Below are 25,080 nucleotides of genomic sequence, written 5' to 3' on the forward strand. Positions count from 1 at the left end.
AAGGTGTAAAAAGCATTTCAACCATTTAGATTTGAATTGTGGAGCTAGGCTTAGCATAAACCCGCCCTGCTGCTGTAGAGGTATAAATACATTTAGCGCACAGTACTACTACAGTCTACAGTTAGCCAGTTAGCTGAGTTAGCTGCCAAGTTAGCCAACGAGCTAGCCGCCGACTTAGCAGTTGAGCTAGCGGCAGAAAGCTCTCAGACCTAGCGTCCATGTTTCTGGTAGAGGTGGTGACTTTGATTGACAGGTGACACTTGGTAGGGGGTGGGGCTTCAGCATTTGGGAGCTGAAACAACTTTGAAGCCTAATTTCATATATTTGGTGATTTTTTTAATCATTCAAATTTGGCAGGGTGGTTAACAACACACTTTTCTGTGGTATGTTAAACTCAGAACACATATTTATTCTTACTTTACACAGACTTTAAATTTGGTTGGGCACTGCTGATAAACTATACACAGTACTATAAGTGAACCTCTGTCTATTAAAACAAAAACACCACCACAAGGACACATGTTTTCATGAACATTAATGCATTTGAAGAGATTTCCACTTGTGTGAAATAAACACAAGCAACTGAAACATTTCCTGGATCATTTAATCTGACGCTCCAAATGGTTTGTTACAGAGAACCATCTGAGAATCTGTCTTGGGAAACTTGAGCAGTTAAGTGGTTTCTCTTGAATGAATTCTCATGTGTCTGTGCAGATTTGCCTTTTTGTTGAATCTAAAACAACAGAAGGAGCAGCTAAATGGCTTCTCTCCTGTGTGGATTCGCATGTGCCTCTGCAAGTATCTTTTCAAAGCAAATAGTTTACCACATTCAGAGCAGCTAAAGGTCTCCTCTCCTGTGTGGGTTCTCATGTGAAGCTGTAGAGTTACCTCCTGGTTGAACTTTTTACCACAAACTGAGCAACTAAAGGGTTTTTCTCTTGTGTGAGTTTTCAGGTGGTAGCGCAGACCTGACTGAGTAAAAGATTTACCACAAACTGTGCAAGTAAAAGGTTTCTCTCCTGTGTGAATTCTCTTATGTCTCCTAAGAGACTCCTTGCAAACAAATCTTTTACCACAAATTATACAATTAAAAGGTTTTTCTCCTGTGTGAAATTTCATGTGTCTCCTGAGAGACACTTCACATACAAGTCTTTTAAAACAAACTGAGCAACTAAAGGGTTTCTCTCCTGTGTGAGTTTTCATATGTCTCCCAAGAGACCCCTTGCATACTAGTCTTTTCCCACAAACTGAGCAACTAAAGGGGTTCTCTCCTGTGTGAATTCTCATATGTCTCTTAAGTGACCCCTTGCATACTAATATTTTACCACAAATTGAGCAACTGAAAGGTTTTTCCTCTATGTGAATTCTGCGGTGGATGAGCAGGTGTCCCTTCTGGCTAAAGGTCTTACCACACTGAGAGCAGCTGAATGATTCCACCTCATTACAACTTGGTTCACAGTTCACTACAACAGGTACACCAGTCTCCTTCCATTCATCATGGTCTTCAGTCTCAGTCTTTAAAGGGTCTGAAGTCTTATCATCAGTATCAGGTAGTAAATGTGTATCTGGATGTGAGTTCCTGTCTGGTTCTGATACTCCACAGTCCTCTCCATCAGCTTCTGTTTTTATCTCCTCAGTTAGTGTTTGATGAAGCTGTGAGGACTGAGGTTTCTCTTCATCATCTTCACTCTTCACAGGAACAGGAGAGAATGTGAACTTGATATCAACCTCCTCCAGTTCTTGAAGCTGCTCTCCCTCCTGACTGGTGCAGACTTCCTCCTGTTCCTCTTTAATGTGTGGAGGATCTGGGTCCTGGTTCACATTGGAGTTTGTCTCCTGGTTATCTTCGTCTCCAATAATCACTTTTTGCACATCTGAAAAGGTAAATATGGACAGATGAGATTCATATATCTTTTTCACACATTTAAAGTCATCTATGCAAACATCTAAAAGTAGAATGGGAGGCAGAGCCTTCAGTTATCAGGCTCCTCTGGAACCATCTTCCAGATTGGGTCCGGGGGGCAGACACCCTCTCTACATTTTGCGGTTTTCTAGTCTTTCTCTTGGCCGAACTGCTGTGTCCGACTGTCTGACTTTGACCATGAACACACCTGTAGCTCTCTGTACCTCCCGCTAGCATAAAGGCTGATTCATGCTGCTACGTTGGGTCGACGTCGTACCTACGCAGAGCTCTCTGCGTCGCCGTGAACCCCTACGCCTCCCCTGATGTGCACATCCCCAGAAATGTAACTACGCGTCGAGGCAACGCAGACCGCGAGGGCTGTGATTGGTTTGCTTGGTAGCAATGTATTTACGGTATCGTGAAATTAATTCCGGTCGCCTGCCTCTGCCCCGCTATGCATCAGCGAGGTAAACACAAACACAATGGACCAAGTTAAGAAGTATGAGCACTTGTACAATACGTCATTGCCCCAATACAAGCTAAACAAAGAATCAACTAGAGACACTGATAACCGTTCAGGAAAGGAGCTCATCCCCCTGGCGGTGAATGCGCGATGGAGAGACGCAGAACTTCAAAAGGTGCATGACAGCGTAGTTACGGCGTGGAGGTTACGTAGAAGCATAAACCAGCCTTAACACAGACAAGCTAACAGTGATATTAAGTTTAAGGAAACAAACACAGACCGCTGGTTAAAACATAAATCTACATCATCTGAGGCAGAACCTGCTCAGAAAAAAACAGCAGAGCCCGAAAAACTAATGCAAACAGCGCCATGTGATGTCAACATTAACAACGTTAAACCTCAGACAGGTAACTGTGACGTTACTATAGTAACAGGTTTCAGGCTAACCGGCTTAGAGTATATGAACGGCTCCAACTAAACAGGTGATATTAGCGGCGCAGTGTGTAAAATGCTGTGGTGCTGCGCGTTTTATCAGCTGATGTTACAAAACGTCAATTTTAAGTCACTCAGATGTTTCTCATTCAGCAGACCTGAAGAGAGAGAGTGAGGCAGATTCAGATTATGGCCCAGTTACCAAAAGCAGTCAGTCTGGCTCATTTCAGTATTTAAAGACCGTGTAAAGTGAATTCAGACATTTTCTTCTAAACACATTAAATAGGTCATAAATGTATTTCTAAAAAAGGTGTAAAAAGCATTTCAACCATTTAGATTTGAAATTGTGGAGCTAGGCTTCACAAACTGTGTTTCAACATTTCTGTGTCTGGATTCAATGGGCGGGTCTGAAAATTACCGCCACGTTACGTAACCCGGCGGTGTTTAGCATAAACCCTCCCCTGCTGCCGTAGAGGTATAAATACATTCAGCGCACACTACTACTACAGTTAGCCAGTTAGCTGAGTTAGCCGTCGAGCTAGCAGCTGAGTTAGCAGCAGAAAGCTCTCAGACCTAGCGTCCATGTTTCTGGTAGAGGTGGTGACTTTGATTGACAGGTGACACTCGGTAGGGGGCGGGGCTTCAGCGGACTCAGCGGACACGCCCACAGCGTTTGGGAGCAGAGCAATAGGCAGACTTTTACACAACTTTGAAGCCTAATTTCATATATTTGGCGATTTTTTTTAATCATTTAAATTTGGCAGGGTGGTTAACAACACACTTCTCTGTGGTATGTCAAACTCTTGTACAAATACTTGTAATTACTATATAATATAGTTCAGAGAATAAGTTAACTATATAAGAGACTCAATGGTTTAACCTGTTGATCTAATTCAATCCAATACAGCAGCTCTGCTATAAATTCTACATTTATGAAGCTTAAATACAAAATTCTACATTTATGAAGCTTAAATACATTTTTTGAACAGAAGGTGAAAATTCTGCTTTATGTTCATTATTGAGTGATTGTGGTTTATTAGGATGCATTATATTGAAAGGTGTTCCTAATATTTTGTCCACTCCATTAAAATACATGAGGGCAAAATATTAAGAACACCATTCAATGTAATGCACCCAAGTACACCACCACCACTTAGTACAACCTCAGTAATAAACAAAGTAGAATTATCACATTTTTGACAATGTCAACAAAAACTGAAAATGTATAAACTTAAAAAAGAGCAGAATTTATAGCAGAGCTGTTGTATTGGATTGAATTATATTGCACATGTTCCTAATGAAGTTGCAGGTGACTGTAGTTCAGAGATTAAAACTACTAAAGTATAAACTAAATAACTAATTACTATATAATATAGTTCAGAGAATATCTTAAATTGAAGGAAAGTGATACAATCTGTGGTAAGAATAGGACAATAGCCCCCCCAACAAAGTAAAATCCCCCCTATATGAAGCATTTAAGCATTTAAGGAGGGAATCACCCCTATTTTGAAAAATGAATTTCAGGCCCTGTAGATCATCAGTTTGATCTGAGCCTGGCTTGAACCGCTCGGACGGGTTATAATGACAGTTTGACACCAATCTATCACCGGCCAACCAGGAGACTTCATCAAAGCAACGTGTCCAATCACGTTTGCCACTAAAATCCAGATTATTTGGCTAGTGTGAGGCAAGTGTACCGAGCTTGAGTACGGTACACTTCCCTGGTACGGTACGCTTGGAAGAGGTGTGCTTAGGCTCGGTACACTTGGTCACACAGCGCACTAGGGATTCATATTTTTCCTGAAAATAAGACATTTTAAATCCCGGGAATAGAAGCCAATTTTCCAGGGAATCCCAACACTAGCTGAGCTCTGGTCATTTCACAAGCAACACTCAATGCAACGTGGAGACATTATGCATATATGGGTTCCCAGTCCGACCATTTTCTGTGTATTATTTTATCATTATTAAGGAAAAAGAACTCAATTTATGTCCATGGACATTATAATGAAAAGGCTAAAGGCTTAATATTAGTTAGCATCCAGCGTGCTGCGTGGACTTCATTACATCTGCTGCACCGCTGCTACAATTATGAAATGCTAAGTTTATTGTCTGTGACTGTGACTCATAAAAGTCATATTTTACTAATCTGCATTATATAAACTAACTTTAGTTAAATCATTTGGCGACTTCATTAAACTAAATCTTACTTTTACTGGAGTAAAGAGTTGAATCAGGACGTCTGCTTTTACACCAGTATGTAGTACTGCATCCTACACAGGCAGGACTCAGAACAACAAGCTTGCACTTTTTAATCATCGCTGTGTTAACTGATCGGCTGTGTTGTGTTTTACCGGGACGCAGCTACCCTAACCCAGGGGGGGGGGGAGGGGGGGGGACACAGCACGCCAACACACACCTGTGCATGTTTTATTAGAGTAAACTGTCTATATGTTTTTTGAGCAATGTGTCGGAGGTAACCACAGTTGGGTTTGAGGTAGTGTGAGTGCGGGCCAGCATGGGACAGGGGAGGTGGGGGACATCACGGTACGGAACAACTGATCCTAGTGTGAGTGAACCCTTAAAGAGGGAATCCACCATATTTTGAAAAATGAATTTCAGGCTCTGTAGATCAGTGGCTCTCAACCTTTTTGGGGTCCTGGACCCCTGCATATTTATTATCTACCCTGAGGACCCTCCCACCCAAGGGGGGGGGGGGGGGGGTAGTTTCATAGAAACAGTAGAAACTGCATTTTAAATTGCATTATGGCACGTATTCACTCATTGAGGCAAATTAAGAGCTTTCAGTTTTAACTTAGATATACGTAACAAATATGTTTAACAAAACAGAATTTTTATGCAGTAAGTTTCAGAAATATGTAACAAAACATAAGTATGAAATCTTAATGGATGTTGTAAGTCTTAGCTTTGTCTGTAGAGGCAGATGGTGTGTGTGTGTGTGTGTGTGTGTGTGTGTGTGTGTGTGTGTGTGTGTGTGTGTGTGTGTGTGTGTGTGTGTGTGTGTGTGTTTTCAAAGCAAAGCACCCTCACTGTTATTTCTATAAATGCCATAAGATCTTTGTTTAAAAGCTATTTTATTTTCACGGTTGAGAAACACAGCTGTAGATCATCAGTGGTTTGATGAGCCTGGCTTGAACCGCTGGGACGGGTCATAATGACCGTCTGACACCATCTATCACCGGCCAACCAGGAGACTTCATCAACCCCCCCCCCCCCCCCCCCCCCCCCCAACACAAAAGGCCAAGTGGCCCCTAAAAGGACGAAATTCTGCTTACAATGCTTCTTGCATATTAGTCCTCTATTGATCAGAGGCTCCTGTAAAATGAGCTGAGGGCCCAAAACACACCGAGCTGCTTAGTGATGGTTTATTATCACACGACGATGTTGAGTCTGTTTGTTATAAAGATGTAAAGAGAACAAACCTGCTCTGTGTAGATGAAGATAAGATGTAATAAGATGTAAAGAGAACAAACCTGCTCTGTGTAGATGAAGATAAGATGTAATAAGATGTAAAGAGAACAAACCTGCTCTGTGTAGATGAAGATAAGATGTAATAAGATGTAAAGAGAACAAACCTGCTCTGTGTAGATGAAGTTGAGGCTTGAAAACAGCGTCCAGTAGTTTGCGTTGTCGCTCGTTCTCCTCTTTAGATCGAGAAAGTTCCTCCTCGTACTCTGCTATCGTTCTTTCAAACAGCACAAATATCTCTTCAGCAGCCGCAGTTAGTCTCTGATTCACCGACGCTCTCAGCATTTGGACTTTAGACATTTTTAACACGAAGCTAACTTCAGTCTCCTTGCAGCGGGAGATAAATCAGAGGTGAAACACAGACATGAAGCTTCATTCACTCTGATCACAACCTACACACCGATCTAATAAAGAAAACCTCTTCCTGTTTTTAATTCTTCTTTGTGTTTATTAGCGGGTCGCAAACCAGCTTCACAGCGTCATACCGCCACCTGCTGGTTAGATTCAGACATTACACCAGGGGGGTCAAACTCATCTTCATTCAAGGGCCACATACACACCTATTTGATCTTATGTGGGCCGGATCGTTAAAAAGATGGAAGGAAGAAAGGAAGGAGGGAACGAAGAAAGGAAAAAAGGAAGGAAGTAAGGAAGGACAGAAAAAGGAAGACAGGGAGGAAGGACAGATGGAAGGAAGAAAGGAAAAAAGGAAGGTAGTAAGGAAGGACAGATGGAAGGAAGGACAGAAGGAAGAAAGGGAGGAAGGACAGATGGAAGGAAGAAAGGAAGGAGGGAACGAAGAAAGGAAAAAAGGAAGGTAGTAAGGAAGGACAGAAAAAGGAAGACGGAGGAAGGACAGATGGAAGGAAGAAAGGAAAAAGGGAAGGGAGGAAGGAAGGACAGAAGGAAGAAAGGGAGGAAGGACAGATGGAAGTAAGAAAGGAAGGAGGGAACGAAGAAAGGAAAAAAGGAAGGTAGTAAGGAAGGACAGAAGGAAGAAAGGGAGGAAGGACAGATGGAAGGAAGAAAGGACAGAAGGAAGGTAGGAAGGAAGGACAGATGGAAGGAAGGACAGAAGGAAGAAAGGGAGGAAGGACAGATGGAAGGAAGAAAGGAAGGAGGGAAGGACAGATGGAAGGAAGAAAGGAAGGAGGGAACGAAGAAAGGAAAAAAGGAAGGTAGTAAGGAAGGACAGATGGAAGGAAGGACAGAAGGAAGAAAGGGAGGAAGAAAGGAAGGGAGGAAAGATAGAAGGAAGAAAGGGAGAAAGGACAGATGGAAGGAAGAAAGGAAGGAGGGAAGAAAGGAAGGAGGGAACGAAGAAAGTTTAAATCTTCTGGAAGTGTTTCCCAGCTTTATTGTTTTCAGAGACTCAACCAACAGAATCACTGAATGTCTGAACTTTAACATTAAACAGGTTGAATCAAGTTATCAACTACACTGATGTAAGACTGTAGGTTCCAAACTTTCTGTAATAGAGACCGAAACCTGATAAGTCTCCACAGTGATGAGGGAATGTGTTATAAGTGAGAAAAAGACTCAAAGAGGAAACAGCTGATCTAAAAGTGTGAATTAATTAATTGCAGAGAAAGTATCTGTGTAAAAATCTTCATACGAACAAGTTAAAATGGAAGGAAGGAATAAAGGGAGCAAGGACAGATGGAAGGAAGAGAAGACAAGACAAGAAGGAAGGAAATGACGATGGAAGGAAAAGAAGAAGGGAGGAAGGAAGGAAGGGAAGACAGGGATGAAGAAAGGTAGGAAGGACAGACAGAAGGAAGGGAAGAAGGGCAGATGGAAGGAAGGAAGGAAAAGAAGGAAGGAATGAAGGAAGGGAAGACAGGTGGAAGGAAATGAGGAGGGAAAAAAAGACAGGAAGGAAAGATTGAAGGAAGGGAAGAAGGGCAGATGGAAGGAAGGAAGGAAAAGAAGGAAGGAATGAAGGAAGGGAAGACAGGTGGAAGGAAATGAGGAAGGAAAAGAAGACAGGAAGGAAAGATGGAAGGAAGGGAGAAGGGCAGATGGAAGGAAGGAAAAGGTGAAGGGAGGAAGAAAGGTAGGAAGGACAGACAGAAGGAAGGAAGGAAGGAAGGGAAGACAGGGAGGAAGAAGGGCAGACGGAAGGAAGGAAGGAAGGAAGGGAGGAAGAAAGGTAGGAAGTACAGATGGAAAGGAAGGAAAAGAGAAAGAAGGACACCGGGCCAGATTGGACCTCTCTGCGTGCCGGTTCTGGCCCACGGGCCGCATGTTTAACACCCCTGATGTATAGTTTGGTATCTTTGTAAACAACATGTTGATGCTTCCATAACAGACATGATGCTGCTGCTTGTTGTTTATTGTGATTTATGGGCTCTTAGTGACACCTACTGTCAAGAATAACACATTACATGTAAAAGTCACTAAAGAGCAAACTTACTGTGCAAGGATCAGTTCAGTAATGCAACATCAGAACCGCTCTCACTATCATATCCATGCATCGCTAAACTGTCACCTTTCTTGTAACAACTTTTTATGATTTTGTTTAGTTTCTGTTTGTATTTGTCTGTATTTCTTTACTCTAAAGTTTTTATGTTGTACATCCCCAAGTCCAAAAAAGTTGGGACGCTGTGTAAAATGTAAATAATAACAGAATGTAATGATTTACAAATCTCATAAAACCATACTTTAATCACAATAGAACATAGAAAACATATCAAATGTTGAAAGGTAGAAATGATACTGTTTCATGAAAAATATTAGCTCATTTTGAATTTGATGGCAGCAACGTCTCAAAAAAGTTGGGACGGGGGCAACATAAGGCTGGAAAAGTGAGTGTTACTAAAAAGAAACAGCTGGAAGAACATTTTGCAACTAAATAGGTTAATAGGCAACAGGTCAGTAACATGACGGGTATAAAAGCAGCATCTCAGAAGTAAAGATAGGCAGAGGTTCACCAATCTGCGAAAAAAACTACGTCTACAAATTGTTGAACAATTTCAGAAAAACATTCCTCATTGTAAAATTGCAGAAACTTTGAATATCTCATCATCTAATGTAAATAATATCATCAAAAGATTCTGAGAATCTGGAGAAAACTCTGTGTCCGAAAATCTATATTGTATGCCTGTGATCTTCAGGCTCTCAGGAAGCACTGGATTAAAAACAGGCATGATTCTGTGATGGAAATCACTGCATGGGCTCAGGAACACTTCCAGAAATCATTGTCTGTGAACATAGTTCACCGTGCCATCCACTAATGCAGGTTAAAGCTCTATGATGCAAAGCAGAAGCCATATGTGAACATGCTTCAGAAACGCCACAGTCTTCTCTGGGCCAAAGCTCATTTAAAATGGACTGAGGCAAAGTGGAACACTGTTCTTTGGTCAGATGAATTGAAATTTGAAATTGTTTTTTGGAGATCATGGATGTTGCGTCCTCCAGACTAAAGAGGAGAGGGACCATCCGACATGTTATCAATCCTCAGTCAAAAAGCCTACATCTCTGATGGTCTGGGGGTGCATCAGTGCCTATGGTATGGGCAGCTTGCACATCTGGAAAGGCTCCATCAATGCTGAAAGGTATACACAGATTTTAGAGCAACATATGCTCCCATCCAGGTGACATCTTTTTCAGGAAAGGCCTTGTGTATATAGCAAGACAATCCTAAACTGAATACTGCATCTATTACATCAGCATGGCTTTGTGGAAGAAGAGACCAGCTGCTAACCTGCCTGCAGTCCAGACCTTTCACCAATTGAAAACATTTGGTGCATCATGAAACGAAAAATACGACAAAGGAGACCGGGGACTGTTGAGCAGCTTGAATCCTATATCAGATAAGAATGAAACAACATTCTACTCCAGAAACTCCAGCTGGTCTGCTCAGTTCCCAGATGTTTACAGACTGTTGTTAAAAGACGAGGGGATGCTACACAGTGGTAAACATGGCCCTGTCCCAGCTTCTTTGAGACGTGTTGCTGCCATCAAATTCAAAATGATTTTTTTCTTAAAATGATACAATTTCTAACTTTCAACATTTGATATATTTTCTATGTTCTATTGTGAATATAATATGGGGTTTATGAGATTTGCAAATCATTGCATTCTGTTTTTATTTACATTTAAGACAGTATCCCAACTTTTGTGGAATTGATGTTGTATATCTCACTATCGGAGAACCACTCAACGAGTTCTTCTGGGTTTTATTGGCACTTTCTGCACATTTCTCTTTTGTTAGTTATTGTTTTCATTTCTTAATCTAAAAACTATTCTGCCTGTATTACTTTTCTTGTATTAGGTTTTTCATTCATGTGTTTTCTTCATAAAAATAAACACAATTGTTAACTTTCATCCATAAAGCTGTAGCATTAATATTCTGCACTTTAACCTGAGGAGTGTGATGTGTTGTGCTACAATAAAGGGAATAAGTTCATGATATTTGCAATTAATATTAGTTAATACCCAACTTATATCCCCACAGAATCACACTTTGCACTGGCACGTAAGATTTTCCCTCAATCACAGAGTTGTGAAAACAATGTGTGTGAAGCATCGATGTTTATATTCAGTGCAACAAGCCTCAGCTGTCTGAGACCCGAATGGAAGACGGTAAAATCTCAAACTCAGTATCTCATGACGACAAAGTAAGAACAGGACTTTTGAATTTATGCAAATTTATTTAAGAGCAAAACTGAAACATCACATTGAAATAAGGCAACTCCACCATAAAGTACAATGAACATGAGCAAATGAAAAGTTGCTGCTGTGGTCTCGTCAACACACTTGGGTCTTTTGAACTTTGTAGACCAACTGAATCTTTTGTAACAAACAATGAAATAAAACAGTTTCTTCTCTTTGTGAACAGTCAGCTGGACAGATGAACAGCTACGTGGTTTCTTTTGAATGGATTCTCATGTGTCTCTGCAGATTTCCCTTTTTATTAAATCTTTTAAAACAGTCAGAGCAGCTAAATGGTTTCTCTCCTGTGTGGATTTTCATGTGTTTATTGAGATATATTTTCAAAGCAAATAGTTTACCACATTCAGAGCAGCTAAAGGTCTCCTCTCCTGTGTGGGTTCTCATGTGAAGCTGTAAAGTCATCTCCTGGTTGAATCTTTTACCACAAACTGAGCAACTAAATTGTTTTTCTCTTGTGTGAGTTTTCAGGTGGTAGCGCAGACCTGACTGAGTAAAAGATTTACCACAAACTGTGCAGGTAAAGGGTTTCTCTCCTGTGTGCATTCTCATATGTTTCCTAAGAGACTCTTTGAATACAAATCTTTTACCACAAATCAAGCAACTAAAGGGTTTTTCTCCTGTGTGAATTCGCACATGTCTCTTAAGAGACCCCTTGCTTACTAGTCTTTTACCACAAATTGAGCAGCTGAAAGGTTTCTCCTCTGTGTGAATTCTCTGGTGGATGAGCAGGTGTCCCTTTTGGCTAAATATCTTACCACACTCACAGCAGCTTAATGATTCCAACTCATTACAACTCTGCTCACAGTTCACTACAACAGGTACACCAGTCTCCTTCCATTCATCATGGTCTGAAGTCTTGTCATCAGTATCAGGTTGTAAATGTGTATCTGGATGTGAGTTCCTGTCTGGTTCTGATCCTCCACAGTCCTCTCCATCAGCTTCGGTTTTCATCTGTTCAGTGAGTGTTTGATGAAGCTGTGAGGACTGAGGTTTCTCTTCATCATCTTCACTCTTCACAGGAACAGGAGTGAATGTGAACTTGATGATATCAGCCTCTTCCAGTTCTTGAAGCTGATCTCCCTCCTGACTGGTCCAGAGTTCCTCCTGTTCCTCTTTAATGTGTGGAGGACCCGGGTCTTGGTTCACATTGAAGATGGTCTCCTGCTTCTCTTCTTCACCAATGATCACTTCTTGCACACCTAAAAAGGTAAATATGAAACACAGGCAGACAGCTATGAATGTAAACACAACATATTTTATGTTGAAGGCAACCTGTGGAGTCATTGTGCTATAGGGCAATATCTTTATGAGTGACAAAACAAAAGTAAATGAAATCACGTTGTTTGAAATCACGTCACAATGTTTTCCAAGGTGCTTATTACCAGATATTCTGCCAGTTTACCCAACGTTGGGTTATCAGGGCTCATCATTGTCCCTTTTCAACAAAAGTAATGTCTTTTATTCTTGAAACATAGTGCAGTGCAAGATGCATCAAACATCCACTAATTCTCGGACATGGAGGGAGTTCTCCTGGAAGAACTTAGTACGCTACTTTATCACGCGTAAGATTAAGAATAAATAATCAAATACTAATCATAGGTGCTGGTGAGAATGTGGTGAATTAGATGCGGACCATGCTCGTGTCTTTTGGAAATGTTGTAAGTTGTCAGGGTTTTGGGAAATGGTGCAAAATACTCTGCAAAAGATACGAGGATATAATATTCCTATGGACTGTAAAACTTTATGTATGTGTAATTTCAATGAGGGAAATGTACATGTAAGTGATAGATAGCCAATAAAAAGGCTCTAACCAGGAAGTGGTGTGAACCTGATAACGACCGATGGTTGGAAATAGTGGAATAAATCTACGTGATGGAGAGGATGACATTAAGCATGAGACTGCAGGAGAAGCAGGGAGAGCAAAAAATGGGACAAATGGACAAAATTTAAAAACACAGGCGAAAAATGGACACGATGATTCAGGAAATGAGGACTTGAAAATGCAAAGAATGAGATGAGACTCCCCTGATGGTATCGTTCCCTTTTTTTTTGTTTAGTTTAGTTATTTTATTTGTTTGTTCCATTTCCTTTTGTTGTTAAAAAAAAAGGAAAAACTAATAAAAATCAAAGTTTAAAAAAAAGAATATAATAGTGCAGTGCGAGTGCTGTTGCGTAACATTCATTATTACCCATGTGACAATTTACTGGGTCACATAGCGTCAGTCTAATCATATCTATTATGTCTTCAAAACTCATTCTGGCGCCACTTTCTATGGGAAAGAATTTAACTTTTTTTAACGTTTTTCTTCTTACAGAATCTGTGATAAAAGCAGCGAAACAAATGATGATCATTATTGTTGAGATTTGAGGTCTATGTTATACTGACCTGCATTTATTGTGTTGTATTATTCCACTTCACTACTTCCTTCATTTTTAATTATTCATTCTTTAAATGTTGACTAACAAGTGTGCAGCCTACTTGTATAATAAATATTGACATCTTTCAATGCTAATGTCTCATTGGTATTCTCTTGGCCCATTATTGATCAGTAGCACCAAACTACACCAAGCTAACCATTGTAGGGTTAGTGAGGACTTCCCATCACATTGAGTCTCTGGGTCCAAACGGGCTGTTTGTTATAAAGATGTAGTATGCAGTATTACAGTAATAGTACTGCAGTATTATGAGTGATGTAGTATGCAGTATTACAGTAATAGTACTGCAGTATTATAGTGATGTAGTATGCAGTATTACAGTAATAGTACTGCAGTATTATAGTGATGTAGTATGCAGTATTACAGTAAAAGTACTGCAGTATTATGAGTTATGTAGTATGCAGTATTACAGTAAAAGTACTGCAGTATTATGAGTGATGTAGTATGCAGTATTACAGTAAAAGTACTGCAGTAAGGTATTTGCTGCTGTGTTTATTGATTGATAAATGACCTCAAACTGATTATAATATTGTAATAAGATGTAAAGAGAACAAACCTGCTCTGTGTAGATGAAGATAAGATGTAATAAGATGTAAAGAGAACAAACCTGCTCTGTGTAGATGAAGATAAGATGTAATAAGATGTAAAGAGAACAAACCTGCTCTGTGTAGATGAAGATAAGATGTAATAAGATGTAAAGAGAACAAACCTGCTCTGTGTAGATGAAGTTGAGGCTTGAAAACAGCGTCCAGTAGTTTGCGTTGTCGCTCGTTCTCCTCTTTAGATCGAGAAAGTTCCTCCTCGTACTCTGCTATCGTTCTTTCAAACAGCACAAATATCTCTTCAGCAGCCGCAGTTAGTCTCTGATTCACCGACGCTCTCAGCATTTGGACTTTAGACATTTTTAACACGAAGCTAACTTCAGTCTCCTTGCAGCGGGAGATAAATCAGAGGTGAAACATCGACATGAAGCTTCATTCACTCTGAACAATAAACAGAGCAGCAGGACTCTGATCACAACCTACACACCGAGTTCATTTCATTTAATTTCTTCCTGTTTTTCTTCTTCTTCTTCTGGTTTAATGGCGGTTGGCAAACAACGAATTAGTGCATTACCGCCACCTGCTGGACTAGAGTGTGTATGGCAATAACACCCTCTCCAAAATAACTAAATACCAAAACTAAACCAAAAAAATAATAAATAAATTAAACCCCTCACTATTATGACTTTGATTTGTGAATTTTTGTAATTAATTTTATTTTATTTTTTTCTATCTTTTTCTTTATTTATTTAGGAGGGAGGAAGGAAGGGAGGAACGGAAAGAAGGAAAGGAATGAAGGACGGAGGAAAGAAGGAAGGAGGGAGTGAAGTAGAAAGGAACAGAGGTAGGGAGGAAGGAGAGAAAGAAGGACAGAGGAAAGAAGGAAGGGAGAAAGGAAGGGGGAGGAAAGAAAGAGAGAAGAAGGGAGGGAGGGAGGAAGGGAGGGAGGAAGGAAAGGAAGGAAGTAAGGACGGAGGAAAGAAGGAAGGAAGGAAGGTAGGAGGGAGGGAGGGAGGGAGAGAGGGAGAAAGGAAAAGAGGAAGGGAGGAAGGAAGGAAAGAAGGACAGAGGAAAGAAGGAAGGGAGGAAGGTAAGGGGAGGAAAGTAAGAGAGAAGGCGGGAGGGAGGAAGGAAGGAAAGGAAGGAAGTAAGGAAGTAAGGACGGAGGAAAGAAGGAAGGAAGGAAGGTAGGAGGGAGGGAGTAAAGAAGGAAGGAGGGAGGGGGGAGAAAGGAAAAGAGGAAGGGAGGAAGGTAGGGGGGAGGAAAGAAAGAGAGAAGGAGGGAAAGAATTAAAATTAAACCCCTCACTAAAATGACTTTGATTTGTGAATTTTTGTAATTAATTTTATTTATTTATTTTCTATCTTTTTATTTATTTATTTAGGTTTTTTGCATTTAAAATTAATTACTGTTTTTTCCTTCTGTTGTTTTGCTGTAACTTTACAACTTGTACAACCTTTTTATAAATAAAGTTTTGAAGAAAAACAACAACCTCTTCCCGTTTTTAATTCTTCTTTGTGTTTATTAGCGGCTTCACAGCGTCATACCGCCACCTGCTGGTTAGATTCAGACATTACACCATCTGACTACTGACTAGATACAGTCTATCACTCCCTTAGCCTTGTAGATTTTATTTATAATGGAGATATCCTTGGATTGTAAAAAGAATGCACATATTTTTCCTATCAAGAGTTTTTTTTGCATATTACAGAAATTTTAATAAAGTTTATTTATTTTATTTTATAGAAAAAAAAGAAGAAAGTCTATCACTCCCTTCTCTACTCAGTAATTAAACTCTATTCATGTCCTGCTTTACATACTGTGGCATGGTTTTTATTTAATGAACCAGATATAGATCATAGATACATAAAAGAGAAAAGAACAAACACATTAAGAATAAATGGGATGAAAACAATAAAACAACAAGCACAAATAAACATGTAACACGAGCAGTCAGGCTAACATTAGACAACAAATTGAACTATGGTATGTATTTAGGAATCAGACCTGAGAAATGTTCTTGTGCTTTGATGAGAGAGAGAAATTTAGTGGATATAAGAACAAGACATATTTAATCCTCTCTGGTGGATGAACTCTTCATAGGTAGCCTTTCATTTAACCCTCCTGTTGTCCTCGAGTCAAGGAAAGAAGGGAGGAAGAAGGAAGGAAAGGAAGGAGAAAGGAAGGAAGGAAGGGAGGAAGAAGGAAGGAAAGGAGGGAGGAAGGAAGGAAAGTAGGGAGGAAGGTAGGAAGTGAGGAACAAGGAAGGAAGGGAGGGAGGGAAGAAGGAAGGAAAGGAAGAAGGAAGGGAGGAAGATGGAAGGAATGGAGGGAGGAATGAAGGAAGGGAGGAAGAAGGAAGGAAAGGAGGAAGGAAGGGAGGAAGATGGAAGGAAAGGTACTGTGTATTTTTATAAAATACACAATAAACTGCTTTGTTGTCATATATTGTGATTTAAGCCTCTTACTGACACCTGTTATCAAGAATACCACATTACATGTAAAAGCCACTAGAGGGCACACCTGCTATAGAAAGTTTAAAGGTTTTTGTTTTTTAAGTTGGGTTGTATGAGGTATTTATCCTTAGTCAGTGTGTCACCTGCAGTCAGTTTCAGGCAGGAGTACCAGCATGGACGTTAAGCTCTGGACTGCTGTGGACCGGCTCAGAAACAAATCATCATCAGTCCTTTCCTTTGGTACTATATGTTCTAAACGTTAGAACGTTCATTTAAACCTGTATTAACCCTCCTGTTGTCCTCAAGTCAAGGAAGGAAGGGAGGAAGAAGGAAGGAAAGGAGGGAGGAAGGAAGGAAAGGAGGAAGAAGGAAGGAGGAAGGAAGGGAGGAAAGGAAAGGAAAGGAAAGAAGGAAAGGAAGGAAGGAAGGACGGAGGAAAGAAGGAAGGGAGGAAGGTAGGGGGGAGGAAAGAAAGAGAGAAGGAGGGAGGGAGGAAGAAAGGAAGGGAGGAAGGAATGAAGGAAAGGAGGGAGGAAGGAAGGGAGGAAACGAAAGAAGGAAGGGAGAAAGGAAAGGAAGGAAGTAAGGATGGAGAAAAGAAGGAAGGAAGGAAGGAGGGAGGGAGGGAGAAAGGAAAAGTGGAAAGGAGAAGGAAGGAAAGAAGGAACAGTCAATTTGACCCGGGAGGACGACAGGAGGATTAAACTGTTTCAGAGCTCCAACTAAAAAATACATTATGACAGATACAATACAATGTTGTTTATTGTGGAGACAAGACGATACCTGTATGAATGGAAGACAATGAAATCTACAGTGCATTCAGAACACTTTTCAGACCCCTTCCTTTTTATTAAATGTTTTTAATGTAATGCCTTATGCTAAAATCATTTACATTCAGTAACCAAAAATAGGATTTTAAAATTGTTTTTGCAAATTTATTCAAGAGTAAAAACTGAATATCTCATTGACACAAGTATTCAGACTCTTTACTCAATACTTAATTCAAACCACTTTGATAATGATGACAGTCACAGGTCTTCTTCAGTACGATGCAACAAGCTTTGCACACCTTTGCAAATTAGGGGATTTTCTGCGATTCTTCTGTGCAGATCCTCTCAGCCTCTGTCAGGTTGGATGGGGATGGTCACTTCTTTCCAGAGACCATAGACTGTATATATAATGGACGTAACATCCGTGACGTCACCCATTGGTTTGTGGACTGCTGCTCGGAGGCCAATAGTATCGGATCTGAGCAGTGCCATCTTGAAAATTTCAGGTGCATGCTGGGAAAAATAAAAACAGGGATTCTACTTATATGGGCATCAGGAGGAGCATGAGGCGCCCTCCTGAACCTGTGAACCAATCAACCTGTCAATCACCACGTAGCCACGCCCTAATGCATACCCTGCTTTATCGTCACATATAAAATCAGGGAGGCCAAAATGTCCCAAATGAACATCATACTGCATTGAAGAAGGCTTTAAACTAGCGATTGAGACCATAAACACATTTTGAAAACGTTTACTGAGGTTAGAAATCAAGTGAGAAGTTGGTGAATTCTCCATTGACTTGTATAGAGACGGAAGTCCTTTTGACACCAAAACGGTCGCCCCCTGGTGGCCTTTTGATAGAATGCAGTTTTAAGTTACTTCCGCGTTGGCCTCATTTCAGAGGACCGCAACTCCCCGCCTGCCAGAGACACTCGATTGGTATCAAGTCAGGGTCTGGTTGGACCACTTAAGGACATTCACAGAGTTGTCACTAACCACTCCTACGTTGTATTCTAGGGTCACTATCCTGAGAGTCAACCTTCAACCCAGTCCCCCACAACATGATGCTATCACCACGTGCTTCAACATTAGGTTAGTATTGGGCAGGTGATGAGCAGTGCCTGCTTTCTTCCAGACATGACACTTTATTAAGGCCAAACAGCCCAATCTTGGTTTCATCAGACCAGATAATCCTGGTTCTCATAGTCTGAGAGTCCTTTACGTGCTTTTTTGAAAACTCCTAGTGGGCTTTCTTGTGCTTTTCACAGAGGACAGGCTTCCATCCGGCTATAAAGTCCGGTGAACATGAGCAATATCACTTAAACACATAGTTTAGCATTAATACGCTGTAGCATTAATATTTAGCATTTTAACCTGAGGAGTGGGATGTGTGTATCTGTATCTCTATGAATCTTTTAAGCACAAAATAAACAGCTATGTGGTTTCTCTTGAATGAATTCTCATGTGTCTCTGCAGATTTCCCTTTTTATTAAATCTTTTAAAACAGTCAGAGCAGCTAAATGGCTTCTCTCCTGTGTGGATTTTCATGTGTTTATTGAGATATATTTTTAAAGCAAATAGTTTACCACATTCAGAGCAACTAAATGTCTCCTCTCCTGTGTGGGTTCTCATGTGAAGCTGTAAGGTTACCTCCTGGTTGAATCTTTTACCACAATCTGAGCAACTAAAGGGTTTGGTGTGAGTTTTCAGGTGGTAGCGCAGACCTGACTGAGTAAAAGATTTACCACAAACTGTGCAGGTAAAGGGTTTCTCTCCTGTGTGCATTCTCATATGTTTCCTAAGAGACTCCTTGCAAACAAATCTTTTTCCACAAACTAAGCAGCTAAAAGGTTTTTCTCCTGTGTGAAATTTCATATGTCTCTTGAGAGACACTTCGCATACATATCTTTTACCACAAACTGAGCAGCTAAAGGGTTTCTCTCCTGTGTGAGTTTTCATATGTCTCCCAAGAGACCCCTTGCATACTAGTCTTTTACCACAAATTGAGCAACTAAAGGGGTTCTCTCCTGTGTGAATTCTCATATGTCTCTTAAGTGACCCCTTGCATACTAATATTTTACCACAAACTGAGCAACCAAATGGATTCTCTCCTGTATGAATTTTCAAATGTCTCTTAAGAGATCCTTTGCTAACAAATGTTTTACCACAAACTGAGCAACTGAAAGGTTTCTCCTCTGTGTGAGTTCTCCAATGTTTGGTCAGGTTTCCCTTTTGGCTAAAACACTCAGATTTCAACTCATTACAACCTGACTGAGGTTCACTGGTCTCCTTCCACTCATCACTGTCTTCTGTCTCTGTTTCACTGTCATCGCTGTCATGTTCAGAAGAGTCTGAAGTCTTATCATCAGTATCAGGTAGTAAATGTGTATCTGGATGTGAGTTCCTGTCTGGTTCTGATCCTCCACAGTCCTCTCCATCAGCTTCTGTTTTTATCTCCTCAGTTAGTGTTTGATGAAGCTGTGAGGACTGAGGTTTCTCTTCATCATCTTCACTCTTCACAGGAACATGAGTGAATGTGAACTTGGTGATATCAACCTCCTCCAGCCCTTGAAGCTGCTCTCCCTCCTGACTGGTCCAGACTTCTTCCTGTTCCTCTTTAATGTGTGGAGGATCTGGGTCCTCCTTCTTCACCTCCCTGTTTACCTCTGTGTGTAATGGCATGTATTGGCTCAGACTTTCTCTTTCTGTAAAAGCTTTATCGTTCTCAGAGGGGTTTAATCGTTTCCTGTCAGTCTTACGCCTCACATGACTGTCAGAGACTGACGGATGTTGTCTTGTCTCTTTCCAAAAATCACTGCCATCAGTGTCAAGTTTAGAAGAGTCTGAAGTCTTGTCATCAGTATCAGGTTGTAAATGTGTATCTGGATGTGAGTTCCTGTCTGGTTCTGATCCTCCACAGTCCTCTCCTTCAGCTTCTGATTTTATCTGCTCAGTTAGTGTTTGATGAAGCTGTGAGGACTGAGGTTTCTCTTCATCCTCTTCACTCTTCACAGGAACAAGAGTCAATATGTACTTGCTGATATCAGCCTCCTCCAGTTCTTGAAGCTGCTCTCCCTCCTGACTGGTCCAGAGTTCCTCCTGTTCCTCTTTAATGTGTGGAGGATCTGGGTCCTCCTGGTGCAGACTTGAGCTCCACTCCTGCTTCTCTTCTTCACCAATGATCACTTTTTGCACATCTAAAGGTAAAACTGAAACACAGACAGACAGCTATTAATGTAAACACATCAACAAGTTTGATAACTGTATTTTATGTTAAAGATAACCTGTGGAGTTTGTAAACATTGGTAGGGCAATTTATTTTAAACAGGAAGTGTAGACCTGCAATGATTAGTTAATTAAAATAAAAAATGACATCCTCTGCTTGTTGTCATGTATTGTGATTTATGGCCTCTTGCTGACATCAGTTATCAAGTATACCACATTACATGTAAAAGTCACTAGAGGGCGCACTTGATGTGGAAGGTTTAATAATTTCACCACTGCTGCACTGACGGTCTGTGTCTGTCTAATTAATGTGGCAAAAATCAAGTAAAACATTAACAATCAGATCATTAAGGCTCGCCACACATTTCATTTATTTTCTAACACATCATTAAAGTTTAAGAGACAAAGCCCGTTGTCTCACTGTTAATGATACACAATACTATTCACTTTATTCAGTTCATTTTATTTCAAGATCACAGTTCACACCAAAAAACATGAATGATCAGAGAAGAAAAAGCCAATAGTAGGGACGCACTGGTGAGATAATAATTTAAATTTGAATGTAGATGCTGATATGCAAAAATGGAAAAAACAAAACAAAACATGGGCATTGGGCAAGTGATTGGTGTATGCCCCGACACTGTGTAACACTGGTAACACAGACTACCGCAGTAACCAGTCAGTAATATAAAACAGTTTACAGCATCAATATTATACAGAACTTTAATCATTACTGTCTATATCAACTCCTAACATGAGAATCTTCATTCTAAACATTTTTGAACAACAACGAATATGGATGAATCTATAGTCAAATTTTTTCTTGTACACAGAAAGTTTTCCTGGTGTTTCCTGAAACATTACTGTTGACTGATTTGTGTTCGTTATATCAGTTTTTCAATTTTGAGCATTTACAGCTGATGATACCACAAACACACAGTACTATTAATAGTGACACAAGGCCATAAGCATTAACACATTTGAAGAGATTTCCATTTATGTGAAATGATGATGAGAAAAGTTTCTATTCTGGATGATAGATTAATGGATGGGGGGAAAATAGTTTTAAAGCCATTTTTACATCCCATATGACTTACATAGGAAAACGTGAGGTGTCTTAACATGAACAAGGTTCACTGGTCTTCAAATCATCATCGTTTAAGGTTCAAGAAAGTCTGAAACCTTGTCATCAGTATCAGGTTGTAAATATGTATCTGAATGTGAGATCCTGTCTGGTTCTGATCCTCCACATTCCTCTCCATCAGTTTCTGTTTCCATCTGTTCAGTTGAGCTGCTGAAGACTCATCAACACATCTGCGTCTTTTGAACTTTGTAGACCAACTGAATCTTTGGTGATAAACACTGAAATAAAATAGTTTCTTCCCTTTCTGATCAGCTAGGTAGCCTGGCAGATTTATCTTTTGTATTAATCTTTTTAGCACAAACTGAGCAGCTAAACAGTTTCTCTTGAGTGAATTCTCATGTGTCTCTGCAGATTTCCCTTTTTATTAAATTTAACACAACAAAAGGAGCAGCTAAATGGTTTCTCTCCTGTGTGGGTTCTCATGTGTCCCTGTAGGTATCTTTTGAAGCCAAATTGTTTACCACATTCAGAGCAGCTAAATGTCTTCTCTCCTGTGTGGATTTTCATGTGTAGCTGCAAAGTCACCTTCTGGTTGAAACTTTTTGCACAAACTGAACAACTAAATGGTTTTTCTCCTGTGTGAATTCTCTTATGTCTTCTAAGAGACCCCTTGCATACAAATCTCTTACCACATACACAGCAACTAAAAGGTTTTTCTCCTGTGTGAGTCTTCAGGTGGTATTTCAGTCCTGATTGAGTAAACGATTTACCACAAACTGAGCAACTAAAGGGTTTCTCTCCTGTGTGAATTCTCATATGTTTCCTTAAAGACCCCTTATAAAGAAATCTTTTACGACAAACTGAGCAACTAAAGGGTTTTTCTCCTGTGTGAATTCTCATATGTCTCCTAACAGACCCCTTGCATACAAAATGTTTACCACAAACTGAGCAACTAAAGGGTTTCTCTCCTGTGTGAGTTTTCAGGTGGTATTTCAGACCTGACTGCGTAAAAGATTTACCACAAATAGAGCAACTAAAGGGTTTCTCTCCTGTATGAATTCTCATATGTCTCCTAAGAGATCCTTTGCATACTAATATTTTACCACAAACTGAGCAACTGAAAGGTTTCTCCTCTGTGTGGATTCTCCAATGTTTGGTCAGGTGTCCCTTTTGGTTAAATTTTTTCCCACACTCAGAGCAGCTGAATGTTTTCAACTTATTACGACCTGACTGAGGTTCACTAGTCTCCTTCCACTCATCACTGTCTTCGGTCTCCGTCTCACTGTCATCACTGTCAGGTTCAGAAGAGTCTGAAGTCTTGTCATCAGTATCAGGCTGTAAATGTGTATCTGGATGTGAGTTCCTGTCTGGTTCTGATCCTCCACAGTCCTCTCCATCAGCTTCTGTTTTTATCTCCTCAGTTAGTCTTTGATGAAGCTGTGAGGACTGAGGTTTCTCTTCATCATCTTCACTCTTCACAGGAACAGGAGTCAATATGAACTTGCTGATGTCAGCGTCCTCCAGCCCTTGAAGCTGATCTCCCTCCTGACTGGTCAAGCATTCCTCCTTTTCTTCTTTAATGTGTGGAGGATCTGGGTCCTGCTGGTCCAGACTGGAGCTCCACTCCTGCTTCTCTTCTTCGCCAACAATCACTTTTCGCACATCTAAAAGTAAAGCTGAAACATAGACAGACAGCTGTTAATGTAAACACATCAACAAGTTTGATAACTGTATTTTATGTTAAAGATAACCTGTGGAGTTTGTAAACATTGGTAGGGCAATTTATTTTAAACAGGAAGTGTAGAGCTGCAATGATTAGTTAATTAATTAATTAGTTTCCAACTATTAAAATAATTGGCAACTATTTTGATAATTCATGAATAGTTTTAAGTCATTAAAAAAACTCTGATTCCAGCTTCCTTCCATCCATCCATCCATTCTCTGCCGCTCATCCGGGCCCAGGTTGCAGTGGCATTAGACTGAGAAATGAAACTTATAGACTACACCCAGCATGTCTAAACTTCTGACCCTATCCCTAAAGCCGAGGCCAGACATTCTCCGCAGGAAACTCATTTAGGTTGCTTGTAGCCACAATCTCATTCTTTCGGTCACTACCCAAAGCTGTTGACCATAGGTGAGGGTTGGAACATAGACTGACAGGTAAATTGAGAGCTTTGCTTTCAGGCTCAGCTCTTTCTTCACCAGAAAAGTCTGGTGTAACTCATCACTGCTGAAGCTGCACTATTCTGCCTGTTAATCTCACGCTCCATATTGCCCTCACTTGTGAATAAGACTCTGAGATACTTAAACTCCTCTGCTTGGGGCAGCAACTCTCTACCAACCCTGAGGGGCAATCCACCTTGTTCCAGCAGAGCACCATGGCCTCAGATTTGGAGGTGCTGACTCTCATCCTGACTGCTTCACACTTGGCTGCAAACTGTCCAAGAGCCCGTTGGAGGTCCTGATGTGTTGTGGCCAACAGCACCATATCATCTACAAAAGGCAGAGAAGCAATACTGAAGTCCCCAAACTGGACTCTCTCCTCCCCCCGACCGCACCTTGACACTCTGTCCATGAAAATCACAAACAGGATCATAAACCAGGGACAGCCCCGATGGAGCCCAACACCCACTGAGAACAGGTCTGACTTACTGCAGAGAATGTAAACACAGGTCTCCCAGTGGTTGTATAGCGACCGAATGGCTCGCAGCAGAGACCCCAAGGAAGCGACCCTCTCATTCTGCGGGGAGAACTCAACACTTCGGCACCCATGACTATCCCCACACCGCCCGGCGCCTCTCACCCTGGGCAATTCCAGAAAACAAGAGAGTCCAGCTTCTCTCCAGGAGTTTAGTTCCAGAGCCGATGCCATGCGTCAGCCCAACTATATCTAGTTGGTACCACTCCACCTCCCACACCAGCTCTGGCTCTTCCCCATGAGCAAGGTGACGTTTCACATCCCCAGAGCTAACTTACCAGGGATCAGCATGCCCGTCCAATGCCCAATCGACACTGCACCTAACCCCAGATTTGATCCCTGCAGGTAATCAGTCATAAATTATTTCAGCTTCCTAAATGTGAATATTGGTATATTGGTTTATTTTGTCCTCAATGACAGTGAACTGAATATATTTGGGTTGCGCACTGTTGGGCCACAAACCTTGTTTAGTTTATCAAAATAGTTTTTAATTTCTTGTCGACTGATTAATTGAGTAATTGTTGCAGCTAAAAACAAAATAACTTTGGAAGACATCCACTTGATTTGATTACCTCAGACTGCTCAACATAACTATTAACTTCAGATAAACTTTTAAATAAGGACGGAGTTCTGGGTCTAGAGAACAGACGTGCTGAGAATTGTAAATTTAAGATTTGCTTCCTTCATTATTCCCAAAGCTTTAAGCTTTTTTGAGCAGATGGACTGCTGTAGGATACAATGAAAGTGTAGAGAATAGCTAAATAAATTAATTGTAAGTTTAGGGCTCTGATCAATGAGCATTGGCATGATTGAAATAAGACTATGTTCACATTAAGCTGGCTAAATTCTAAAACACAGTACTTGAACAAAAATGACAAGCATCCACAGCAGGAGTTTAAACTCA

At 40.6% G+C, this 25,080-nt stretch overlaps 4 protein-coding genes across 4 annotated transcripts; all 4 read right to left on the minus strand.

Annotated features, from left to right (window-relative positions):
* Positions 1–103: 103 nt before the first annotated feature.
* Positions 104–6,609, minus strand: LOC133996225 (gastrula zinc finger protein XlCGF57.1-like). Its single transcript, XM_062435806.1, has 2 exons — positions 6,395–6,609; positions 104–1,874 (listed from the first exon to the last, which is right to left on the minus strand). The coding sequence occupies exons 1-2, from the start codon at positions 6,585–6,587 to the stop codon at positions 673–675; spliced, it is 1,395 nt and encodes a 464-aa protein (XP_062291790.1). The 5' UTR covers positions 6,588–6,609; the 3' UTR covers positions 104–672.
* Positions 6,610–10,975: 4,366 nt separating this feature from the next.
* Positions 10,976–14,395, minus strand: LOC133996231 (oocyte zinc finger protein XlCOF22-like). The gene is made up of 2 exons (XM_062435813.1): positions 14,110–14,395; positions 10,976–12,163 (listed from the first exon to the last, which is right to left on the minus strand). Exons 1-2 carry the CDS (start codon positions 14,300–14,302, stop codon positions 11,151–11,153), a joined length of 1,206 nt encoding a protein of 401 aa, XP_062291797.1. The 5' UTR covers positions 14,303–14,395; the 3' UTR covers positions 10,976–11,150.
* Positions 14,396–18,603: 4,208 nt separating this feature from the next.
* LOC133996735 (oocyte zinc finger protein XlCOF22-like) lies at positions 18,604–21,162 on the minus strand. Its single transcript, XM_062436357.1, has 3 exons — positions 21,129–21,162; positions 18,899–20,378; positions 18,604–18,832 (listed from the first exon to the last, which is right to left on the minus strand). The coding sequence occupies exons 1-3, from the start codon at positions 21,160–21,162 to the stop codon at positions 18,604–18,606; spliced, it is 1,743 nt and encodes a 580-aa protein (XP_062292341.1).
* Positions 21,163–21,847: 685 nt separating this feature from the next.
* LOC133996737 (gastrula zinc finger protein XlCGF57.1-like) lies at positions 21,848–22,558 on the minus strand. The gene has a single exon (XM_062436358.1). It carries the CDS (start codon positions 22,541–22,543, stop codon positions 21,848–21,850), a length of 696 nt encoding a protein of 231 aa, XP_062292342.1. The 5' UTR covers positions 22,544–22,558.
* Between the last annotated feature and the right edge of the window lie 2,522 nt (positions 22,559–25,080).

This window comes from Scomber scombrus, chromosome 16 (assembly GCF_963691925.1).
Source record: "Scomber scombrus chromosome 16, fScoSco1.1, whole genome shotgun sequence".
NCBI classification, from domain to species: Eukaryota; Metazoa; Chordata; class Actinopteri; order Scombriformes; family Scombridae; genus Scomber; species Scomber scombrus.